This window comes from Cebus imitator, unplaced genomic scaffold (assembly GCF_001604975.1).
Source record: "Cebus imitator isolate Cc_AM_T3 unplaced genomic scaffold, Cebus_imitator-1.0 Scaffold811, whole genome shotgun sequence".
NCBI classification, from domain to species: domain Eukaryota; kingdom Metazoa; phylum Chordata; class Mammalia; order Primates; family Cebidae; genus Cebus; species Cebus imitator.
Genome location: NW_016108126.1, coordinates 71,372 through 83,630, shown reverse-complemented (window position 1 = coordinate 83,630; position 12,259 = coordinate 71,372). Strand labels below are relative to the sequence as shown.

The 12,259-nt window shown below is 34.2% G+C and overlaps 1 protein-coding gene across 1 annotated transcript in view; it reads left to right on the top strand.

Annotated features, from left to right (window-relative positions):
- The window catches only part of LOC108297534 (probable ubiquitin carboxyl-terminal hydrolase FAF-Y), a 222,617-nt gene extending 212,511 nt beyond the window's left edge, over window positions 1-10,106 (top strand). The window contains exons 39-45 of the mRNA XM_017520181.2: window positions 2,000-2,185; window positions 2,612-2,832; window positions 2,917-3,005; window positions 5,940-6,096; window positions 6,253-6,465; window positions 7,171-7,266; window positions 8,559-10,106. Of these exons, the coding sequence (XP_017375670.2) occupies window positions 2,000-2,185; window positions 2,612-2,832; window positions 2,917-3,005; window positions 5,940-6,096; window positions 6,253-6,465; window positions 7,171-7,266; window positions 8,559-8,696 (1,100 nt within the window). The 3' untranslated portion in view covers window positions 8,697-10,106. The remainder of the gene's footprint in view (window positions 1-1,999; window positions 2,186-2,611; window positions 2,833-2,916; window positions 3,006-5,939; window positions 6,097-6,252; window positions 6,466-7,170; window positions 7,267-8,558) is intronic.
- Window positions 10,107-12,259: the final 2,153 nt, after the last annotated feature.

Here is a 12,259-nt window from a genome sequence, read left to right as displayed (position 1 = left end):
AGGCGTGCGCCACCATGCCCAGCTAATTTTTGTATTTTTAGTAGAGACGGGGTTTCACCATGTTGACCAGGATGGTCTCGATCTCTTGACCTTGCGATCCACCCGCCTCGGCCTCCCAAAGTGCTGGGATTACAAGCGTGAGCCACCGCTTAACATGTACATATGTATCTGTTAAACTAAATTGAAATTAGTAACAATGCAAATAATCCACCTTAATCTGTGGTTATTACCTAGTATCAGTTAACAAATGTGATTTTCAGTGTATCTTTCTTAGAGTAGCCTGCTTTTCCTCACCTTAATCTATTTATTATTTTGAGTGTCTCTGCAATGCTTACCTAAAAAAAAAATACTTCTGGCTTATTCCATTGTGTTTTGCTGTTTTTTAAATATTTACGTTACTCCCAACTAGATAGCAGAATTCTTGTGACAAGGGGGTATTGCATAGTAGTATTTAGTCACTGTTGAATGAATGTATAGATTGCCAGGAATATACATAAAAATGATTGTAGTGTTTTCAGTGTTGTTTTATGTTGTTTTTATTGTCTGGAAGAAGAATAAATTTATTACAGATGCAGTAATCTGATTTGAATATCAGCAGTGCAGGTTTTAGTATAACAGTATTTCAAAATTAGTAATTTATTGATATAGTTAAAGTTCATTGACTAATTTTAGTGATACTGATAAATATTTGATCACATTTTTGCAACAGTTGACTCAATTAGCAGATATACTTTTATATCTGTATACTTTTGATTTTTAAAAGTTAAGTGAATAACTTTTAAATATCTTACTATATAAAATTAAGTTCTGTAGTCACACATTCCTCTAATGAAAGTGATATCTCTATTGTTAATCTTTGACTTCAACAGTAAGAACATTTTACCAGTTATTCTTCCTTCTCTGATCATCTTTGCATTTTCTAATAGAGCAAGAAGCAGATATTACACCAACATAAATGAACTCTGTATTTTAAATATAAAAGTATTAAATTTACACACAAAAATGCTGTTTTCTACTATTTTATTTTAGATATTGGCTGCTTATACACAACACATTGATGGTGAATAACATAACCTAATGGCAATTTTCCCAGCCAAGAATTAGTATAGATTTATGACTCCTAAGTCTAAATCAGGGCATTAGGTTTCAGGTTTTAGAAGTTTTTGGATTTGAGCAAAATGAAACAATGCATTTGCGACACATTGTGTAACATTCCCAGTAAGACTTCAGGCAGTATCCTACAATCAAAAATTCTAATATTTCTATAATGAATAATAAATAATCCCTTTAAGGGTGGAAGAAGCATTGCTTGCAGGAGAAAAGGGTTGGTTAGGATTTTTTAAACACAGTGGATGGTATGAACAGACTTGGTACTGACATGACTTGGCAGCGTAGGCACCATGTAAGGTATTCAGTGTGACTTGATACAGTGAAGGATACAGAATAGCAGGACTGATTTGCAGGATTCTCTAAGGAGGGACAGTGGAGGTGGACTTGGACGTGGAGGTGGGGAAGGTGTCTAGTAGTGGGATGCATATGTCTAAAATGTCTAAAATCATTTGGATACATTCATTACTGCAGATGTAGTTATAAAAAACAAGCCCTGTAAGGAGATGTCCTAGAATGGAAACTTTTTCTAAAAGAATTTTTATGGCTCATTTAATCTAGTTTCTGTCTTCCTTATGCTGAGAGTTACTCTCTGGCTAGGGCCTTCGAGACTCTTTAGGCCATAGAAAGTTTACATTCTCAAGGCTAATTGGAATGCCATAGTGATGATCATTATTTCGTAGTTAGGACACCTTATCTTACTTAATTCAGTTAGTGTATTTTCTATTCTGTCTGCATTCTGCCTGTATTGTTTGTATTCTAAACAAGGAGAATGAGCTTTTACTAATATAACTTACAGAGTGCTGTAATAATTACTTTTTTATTATTGTAGTTTCTACTCTTTTGTTTTTGTTTTTTTTTCTACTTATTTTTTTGTCCTTTTTATTGATAGGTGTGGCAGAAAAAACACAGCTTCTGAAATTGAACGTACCTGCTACCTTTATGCTTGTGTCTTTAGATGAAGGGCCAGGTCCTCCAATCAAATATCAGTATGCTGAATTAGGCAAGTTATATTCAGTAGTGTCTCAGCTGATTTGTTGCTGCAATGTATCATCAAGAATGCAGTCTTCAGTCAATGGTAAAGTAGCAGATTCCACTTTTTTTTACAGCAGTTTAAAAATAATCATAGATTTATGTATTATTTGAGTTAAAGTAGCTCTGAAGTTTTATAAAAATGAAACTAGTCTGAAGCTCTGAAATGTTGTAGAATATTTTATATTTAATATTTTAGCTTTTTCATATGTCTTACGGAGTTTGGTTTTGTTTTGGTTTTTTAATATAGGGTTCTGTGCTGTCTTATGAAATTGTTAGTTTAAGAATGCTAAACTTTGTTTTTAGTGTCAGCATTTATATTTTTGCATTTTATCACCTTCGTATAGCTGACCATTTAGGTGAATTTTTAGTTTTATTTAAAGTCAGATTTTATTTTTTAAGATAAGAAATTTACTATTATAATTTTTTGAGGAATTCTGTTGATTTATCATGGATAACAAATCTGTTCTAGGTAATCCTCCTCTCCCCAATCCTTTCGGGGACCCCAATTTATCACAGCCCATAATGCCAGTTCAGCAGAATGTGGCAGACATTTTATTTGTAAGAACAAGTTATGTGAAGAAAATTATTGAAGACTGCAGTAACTCAGAGGATACCATCAAATTACTTCATTTTTGCTCTTGGGAGAATCCTCAGTTCTCATCTACTGTCCTCAGTGAACTTCTCTGGCAGGTCAAAGAAAAATAAACATTGATATATCTATTATTTTATTCATTTTTAAAAAATGAGTAATTCACTATTTTTAACTATTTGTAGGTTGCATATTCATATACCTATGAACTTCGGCCATATTTAGATCTACTTTTGCAAATTTTACTGATTGAGGACTCTTGGCAGACTCACAGGTGAATATGCTTTGTCACCAGAATAATTACAATTTGCAACATTCTTGATATAACTTGAATTGTCAATCACCAAATATATTTTTTATCTTTTGGTGTGCTGCTTAATGTTCTATCTTTAAAAAACATGAAGGAAAAATGCCACTTATTTGTATTCTGTTCTCTTAATGTTTCACTTTTATGCTTAATACTAGGTTTTGTCTTCCATTTACTGTGTTTATTTTCTTTAAGGAAACCAGCAAGACTTTTAATACCTAAGTTCTATTAATATTTTAAGATTATCATGTAGTCATTCTAAAATTATAGTAGATAACAGTTGTCTAAAAGCAATCCCTCACCTCTAAGTAGTTAGTTTTAAATATATGTAAGAAATAAGAGGGTAATCTCAGAACTGAGATTATGCTGTAACAGGTCTATAAATAGGCCCCTAGAATTCTCAGTTGTTTTCTCTGCAGTAAAATCAGTATAAGAATTATACCGTATAATTAGTTGCCTAACTCTGCCTAAAAATTATTTTTTTCCTCATGGGAATTTTAAAATAATAGCTTGTTTTAGGAACACACACACATATACACACACACACACACTCATTAGACATTGTAATAAGCAAAAGAAAAACTTGAAAACAAATTTATGATAAAGCTGCAGAACACAGTGCCAAAAGGCAAAGCATTGTAACCTTCTATTTTAGAAAACTGAAAATAATAGACTTCAGCAGTTAAAATTGTCAAATTGTGATTCAGTTCACCATCAAGCAGATCAATTAATGTAAAGGTAGCATTAGATCAGTAATGTTTTAAATTAGATCCCACTTGTTTTAATGGGATTTAATTTTTATTTCTTAAAATTTTTACTGTTTTAAATAATTTGTAGGCAAATATTGTTATGTGACTTCCATTTATTTATTTATTTATTTATTGGATACAGAGTCTTGCTCTGTTGTCAGGCTGGAGTGCAGTGGCCTGATCTCAGCTCACCTGCAACCTCTGCTGCCCAGGTTCAAGCAATTTCCCTGCCTCAGCCTCCCAAGTAGTTGGTACTACAGTTGTGCACCACCACGCCTGGCTAATTTTTTGTATTTTGGTAGAGACAGGGTTTCACCATGTTGGTCAGGATGGTCTCAATATCCTGACCTCGTGATCTGACGCCTCAGTCACCCAAAGTGCTGAGATTGCAGGATGACCCACTGTGCCCAGCCAGCTATGTGACTTCTTATGTTTGCTCTAAGGCTAAATCACATTTTTAGCCTTCTTATCTCATCCAAGGAAATGATTATAATAAAGATACACATGCTGGATTAATGTGGACAGTAGTGGACTTTTGTGCAAAATTAGTATTGGCCTTATGAACATAAGCTTGAAATGTTTTTCTATAATGGACATTTATTCAATAGACAGTATTCAACAGATATATATATATATATATATATATAAACATCTTCTGGGTGCCAAGAGCTGTTATTATGACTTCATTATAACCTGTAAGAGAATACAAAAATGGTATATATATCACAAGTGTTGGAGGAAACCTATCCCTGTTTTTTGTCTGAAATTTTTGACGTTGAATTTAGATGTCAAAAATTGCTCTTTCCGAGAAAAATTTATATTGCAAATGTGTCTAAAGCAAACCAAAAAACCTGACATTTGACCTGGGATATAAAAATATTTTGTCAAGTAAGATATATGGTATGGAGAAAAAACTTTTTAAAGTTATTTTTCTGTCTGGGTAATAACACAAAAGAAAGAAGGCATTTCTTCGGGGCTGGGGAAGCTTTTTTGTTTTTTGAGACAGAGTTTTGCTCTTGTTGCCCAGGCTGGAGTAAGTGATCTCGGCTGACTGCAATCTCCATATCCTGTATTCAAGGGACATTCCTGCCTCCTAAGTAGCTGGGATTACATGCATGTGCCACTACACCTAATTTTTGCATTTTTAGTAGAGACGGGTTTTCACAATGTTGGTCAGGCTAGTCTCGAACTCCTAACCTCAGCTGATCTACTGGGCTTGGCCTCCCAGAGTGCTGCAGTTACAGAAGTGAGCCACCATGCCTGCTCTGTGTTTGTAATTTTTAAAATTTTCTATTAAGGAGAACAGGAAATAGCTGTGTAAATAGGTTGCAATTAGGCAATCTTGAAATAAAATAATTGACCATTAGAAAATCAGGCAAATTTTAACATTGTCAGTGGAAATTGCTTTACCCATCATGTACATGTTTTTACACTATTAGAATTCAAGTTAGTTTGGTACTGCCAATTTATGTCACTGTTCCATAATCACTGCATTCTTGCTTTACCTACTAAAATGCAGTCTTTGAAAAATGGATTAACTCAAAATAAGTTTTTTTCAACTGAAGTAGTCTTAAATACTGGTTAGCTTTTGGAAAAATAATGTGGTTAGCTGGACATGGTGGTATGTTTCTGTAATCCTGACTACTTGGGAGACTGAAGTGAGAGTATTCCTTGAATCCTGGAGTTTGAGGCTGCACTGAGCAATAAACTATGAACATGCCACTGCAGTCCAGCCCAGGACACAGAGCAAGATTCTATCTCTAAAAAAAAAAGAAAGAAAACTTAAAAAAAAATAATGTGTAGCATCATTGTCCTTACTTTGCTGTTAGTAGTGCATTCATAGTATATTTAGTGAAAGCATTTTGAATTAGTAATATGACAAGAACTCAAATGGTTGAGTCAGGTTGCTAACTGCTGCTCAACTTGGCTAGGTCTGTAATACTTGGCAAGCTATTTGTGCTCTCTGTACTTGTTTTCTCATTTGTTAAAATGTTCCTAATTTTAATTCGTTCCTACATAGTTACAGAAGTAATTTGAATATTAATTACATGATATTATTACATCAAAAACTTGTTCTAAATGGCACATATTAGGCACTCAAATGTGAACTACTACTGGATATTATGAATTTTTACATCTGCTTCTGTTTTAGAATTCATAATGCACTTAAAGGAATTCCAGATGATCGAGATGGGCTATTTGATACCATACAGCGCTCAAAGAATCACTATCAAAAACGAGCATATCAGTGCATAAAATGTATGGTAGCTTTATTTAGCAGTTGTCCTGTTGCTTACCAAATCTTACAGGTGAGGGTTTTCTTTTATAATTTTGTAGAAACCTGTGTCATAATTAAGGACCATTTTAAAAGAAAATAATCATGAAAATTTTGAATTAGCCTTTTCGATTGATAATGAAAATTACTCTAAATTGTTTTAGATATATAGTTTTATTTTCTTTTGAAGGGCAATGGAGATCTTAAAAGAAAATGGACCTGGGCAGTGGAATGGCTAGGAGACGAACTTGAAAGAAGACCATATACTGGAAATCCTCAGTATATTTACAATAATTGGTCTCCTCCAGTACAAAGCAATGAAACATCAAATGGTTATTTCTTAGAAAGATCACATAGTGCCAGGATGACACTTGCAAAAGCTTGTGAACTCTGTCCAGAAGAGGTAAAAAATAAAAAAAAGAAAAAGCCACCAATGGACAGCAAATAGATGTGGGAAAAAGAAATGTAATATTTTAATGTATAGACCAATGTTTATTAATACTGTTAAAAAAAAAATCATGCTGCAGTTTTCTTTGCTTTAACGGTTAGCTTGATTGGTTTGTTCTTAAGTTAACAAAGAAGTTTCCTTTTGGAAAAAACTTAGTGAAGTTGTCTAAAAATTACATACCTAAAGAATTCAGATTTTATTTTGTGTGTTTGTTTTTGTTTTTGTGTTTGGAGATGAAGTCTTGCCCTGTTGGCCCAGGCTTCAGTGCAGTGGCACGATCTCGGCTCACTGCAGCCTCCACCTCCTGGATCAAGTGATTTTACTGCCCCAGCCTTCTAAGTAGCTGGGATTACTGGTGCTAACCTGACTAATATTTGTGTTTGTAATAGAGACAGTGTTTCACCATGATGGCCAGGCTGGTCTCAAACTCCTGACTTTATGTGCTCCACGTGCCTTGGCCTCTCAAAGTGCTGGGATTATGAGCGTGAAATCTGCCTGGGCTGTCTTCTTGTATTATAAATTATTTGAAGTAAATGCAAAGATGTTGAAGAGGCCAACTTTGTGCATTTCTTAAATTTATTTTAAACTAAGGAAATTAAATATAAATTTGAAGTTACTGTTAGAATCTAATGCTAAATCTCTTTAATTATTTAAAATTAGGAACCAGATGACCAAGATGCTCCAGATGAGCATAAGTCCTCTCCACCAGAAGATACCCCATTATATTCTCATTTACCTGGCTCTCAGTATCAAAAGGTAAAAAGGATTTTTTATTTTTACCCCCCAAACTCATTTTGATGCTTTACTTAAAAGGTCTTCAGTTATTGTTTTTTAAAATATTTTGAAAGTCCAACCTTTCTCTGTGCCTGGCTACTATTTAAAACTAGATAAACTGTTCCAAACCGAGATGAACTGGGTACACTGTCACTATAAAGTAATAACGAAATTGTCCAGAACAGCTTCAGCAAGATGATCAATAGAGGACTGGTTGGAGTGAGGTCATGTTTTATTTTACTGCTGTGGTGTTTTCTTTATCATCAGGTACTACCCCCTTGTGCTGTTTGCTGTGGTTAATAAAATTGTGTAGTATTTCAGTAATTGTCGAAGAAATGTTAAAGCATAAAATATCTGAGTGGGTACTTACCTCAAGATTCAGTGGCAGTAAAAATTCTGTTTGACTGGCTTTAATAGAACTGAAAAACTATAACTGAGGAAAAATATAAATAAACTATGAGAACTTATTTTTAAAAATAGGCATTTTTGGGAAAAGAATTCTGGGAAGATTAATTACAAATGTGAGTAATGCAGTCATTTTAAGGCAGTGATTCTTAAATTTAATGTGCATCATAATCATGCAAATTCACTAAGAATAGCAGGTGCAGGGTAAAATTATCACTCTATAGAGCTATTGTGGGACTCAAGAATTGGCATTTCTTTTAACATTACAAGTATTCCTGGTCTGGAGAAAACATGGAAAACCTTTCTGCGTAGCACAGTAATTGGCAAAACTTTGTTTTGTATGTTTTGAGATAAAGCCTCTATTGCCCAAGTGCAGTGGCACAATCTCAGCTCACTGTAACCTCCACCTCCCAGGTTCAAGCAATTCTCCTGCCCCAGCCTCCCAAGTAGTTGGGACTATAGGCATGTGCCACCACACCCAGCTAAGTTTTGTGATTTTAGAAGAAATGGGGTTCCACCATGTTGGCCAGGATCTCTTGACCTGTAATCCATCCACTTTGGCCTCCCAAAGTGCTGGGATTACAGGTGTGAGCCACCAGGCCCAGCCAAGACTCTTCAATACATTCTCTGGAGGTAAAATGATTTTTTAATCTGAAACTGACACATTTTATGTCGTTCATTTTCTCAAAACACTTTATTTGGTACTTTTTTCTTAAAATATAAATATCAGATTGTAGTTTTTTTTCTTTTTTAAAGATAAGTTCTAGGTTTTAAAATGTCTACTTTTTAACCAACCTAAGCCCATAGTTTTACATTTTAATTGTTAATATCTGAAAAGTGTGACATGCTGGTCTCTTTCACCCTCTTAGAATAATCATGTGCATGGACAGCCATATACAGGACCAGCAGCACGTCACTTGAACAACCCTCAGAAAACTAGCCAACAAACACAAGTAAATTATGAAGGCAATGAAGAAGTATCCTCACTTCAGATGAAGGATCAGTGAAAAGCACATAATTTATGACCATGCACTAAGGCCGTACCATCCAAGCTTTTTCTGTGCCTGGCTAGTATTGAAAACTAGATAAACTACTTCAAAGCAACATGGAGTGGAGAGCATATTCAGTGTCTCATTTATAATAATTTGCCATTCATCAGTGTATAAACCACAGGCGGGGGAAGTGTACAGTGTTTTGTAATAAATGACTGATCCTAATCTGTAAATGACAAAAGTGTATATACTATGTTAATTTTTGACTGTTGATTCTTAATCAAGAAACTTTTTTGATAAAAACAAGTTAGATCTATACAATCACACAATTTTTTTTTGTTAACGTTCACTGCATTGTGCAATTGATATTGCTTGCTTTGTGGTTTGATCAACTCCTTCACCCCCTTTACCCCCAGAAAAGGGAACATAAAAAAGAGCCCATCTTTGTCAGTTTACATCAATAGTTTCTTATTAATCTTTTTGACTGGATCTGTAAGTTTGGTGGTTAACTTTTGAATTATATGGTCGATGTGGAAAATTGGCAATGTAACGTTTCTAGACATTTTTCATTACCTTTCTATTCTGGTATATAGGCTAACCACTTTAAAGTTATTCTTACATTGTAACAATTAGCATGGCTTCACACTATTTGTGTAGCCAAGAGGACAGAATTACATAAATGACAGCAGTTGCCCAGAGGGACAGTTGTATTGCTCAGAGATTTTATTTCTTATACCTAGAATAAACATAAAGTGGGGAAAAATGTGACAAGCAATTTTCATTGTGTACATGTTCTTCACAAATTATATCAAAGTATATCTAATAGAAATTTTAAAATATTAAAACCAGTAGGCAAAATTTTTCTATGTCAGAATGTGTGGAGCATAATAGATTGTATTCGGTGCACTTGGGTTTTTGTTGTTGTTCTTGTTGAATTTATTAACTGGGACTTCTAAAACTAAAACTTTGCTTCTTTTGATCCTGGTGAAGTGTACGTCATCAGAATCCACAGTACTTTTGAAGTACCATTGCACCAAGATGTCTGACTGAATTACTAGTCAGTCATAATTTTACTCGAAAGCAAGAATTGTCCTAGTGGTTTTTTTTTTTCTGTTACTCTAAAACCCTTGTTGTTAAATATAGGGTTTAATTAAAATGTAAGCTCCTGCTTATGTTAATGTAATTCTAAGGTACCATTTTGGAAGAAACATTTGTTTTAAGATTCCAAGAAATCTGTGAGTTAATACCGTATTTCAAAAGAGAATTGGTAAATTTTGAATATGTGTAATATTTTGGAACCTGTTTAAAAACCAAATATCCCTGCAAATAGATACAGCCTATCCTATAATATTTAAATATTTTGCTGTTTTGATTTATAGAAATTATTTTGCTGAATTCACAAATAGAATTTTGATTTAAGAAGAATTTTGTCCTGGGGTGTGTTTTTGTTTCTTGTTAATTTCTTGTGGTATTCTTAAGGACTACACATTTAAATTAATTATCTGCTTGGCATGCCTTCCACATGACACTGAATTCAGCATTTCAGACACATTGAGTTTTAATGCATTAAAAAAAAATTGGCCCTTGGCCTTTCACCAAGGACCCAGAAAAAGAAAAAACCATTAAGATATTGGCCTTGTTAAAAAAAAAAAAAAATCTAGCTTAATCATTTTTGTGCTTTTGGTACATTTTTACATAGTTGATGCTTGTAACTGACAGTAGTAGATGTTTTATAAAGTCACTATGAATACCAAATTAGTAAATATTGAAATTTTTATACCATCAACATTGGAAATGCTCTGACTTTCCCAAACTACCACTCTGTAACCTATGTAGTATGTTCATTTGATATAATCTCTTTACCCATTGTTAGACACAATAGACCCTTAAATGTGTCACTTAGTATGAAGAAATGCAATTCATTTGGTTATAGTATCTTCGGATTTTCTTACAGTAATTTAAGCATTAGCATTGACCATTGCGGATATAGTAGTCAGGACCCATTGATACTCTGTCAGAGCTAGGGATGTTGGTTCATTGTAAGCAGCTATGTAAGGGCCTTTGTATTCAGACCATAGTTATTTACACTCTGTATCTCTCTTCCAGCCTAGAAATAGATCTTGGGATTTTGTTCCCCACGGAGTACAAGAGGAATATGTTTAGATTGACCCCTGCATTACTGCTGCATCTCCATAAGGCGGCCACCTCAAATGAATTCACCAGGCTACTTGCTGGTTCTAGTCACCCCTGTTGTCCTGGAGTGAGTTCTTTGGATGGATGTTAACATACCCTTCTTTAATGTAGCCCTTAAATCCCATGTTGTATTTTCCAGAGGTCTATTTCACATACTGGCATCTTCTTAATAGTTCAGTTTTCTATTGTCCTGGTGACCAAGTCATTGGTTACTAATCATGAATTAGTAAGAATTCAAACAAATGCATTTTAAAAAAAAAAAAAATTGTTAACTTTTTAACACTCAAGAAAACAGCATGTAGTTCAATTATTGAACTAATTTATTCATTCAATCTTCAACTGGTCTTTTCATTTCTAGTCTCTATGAAAGCCTGCCAACAGGACATTGTTCACCCACCTTGAAACTGCCATCCATAAACCAAGCAGGTCTTTATTGGTCAGTAGGGAACTATTCAGAGGGCATTGCCCATAAGACAGGATGATGCAGCAGTTCCTGACATGGTTCCAAACTTGATCCTAAGGAACATGTTCCTCTATAAACCTATTTCCCTTGTTATGTTGGAATTCTTCTGAGCACTTCCTTATTAGAATGTTTTCTTAATTCATGCAATACATTCTAGGTGTTTCAGATTTTAGTACTAGTTTATGTTCTTCAGTCTCAGAAGTAGGCAAGGCAAGACAAGCTACTAATTAGCTTGTCAAGGCAAGCTGCACCAAGGCAAGACAAACTAGTAATTATCTGTCAAATGGCACATAATATATCATGGCATCCAGGAATTTTCTAGTCCAAAATTCCCAGCTATTGCTGCAGAGTGGCGTGTGCAGGGCTTTTGCCATAGCTTCAGTCTGCCTCAGAACACGTAAACACCTCCAGATTTGCAATGTGGATCATAAGGTTTCAAAGTATTGAGAGAGAGAGAGAGAGAGCACTTTGCAATTCAGACATGGCCTGCCTTAGTGCAATTTCTAATTTAAATAGATCTCTCTCTCCTTTTTAAATTGATAATTTATAAATATGTGCAATTGCACATATTTACAAGGTAGATATGATATTTTGATACATGCACACAGTAATAAAATTAATAATTGGTATATTTGTATGTTGGTAATTGGTCTGTTAGTCACCTCATACATGCATCATTTATTTGTGTTGAGACCATTCCACATCTAATCATCTAGTAATTTTGATATATAAGATAAATTATTCATTTTTATAGTCTCCCTCCTATACTATCAAACATTAGAACCTATTTCTTCCAACAGTATTTATACCCATTAAGTAATTCATCCTTTGCCTTGCTCAGTGTTCTTTCCAGCCTGTGGTAATCTTTCTATTCTCTACCTTCATGAGATCAACTTTCTTATTGCCCTTGTATGAATGAAAA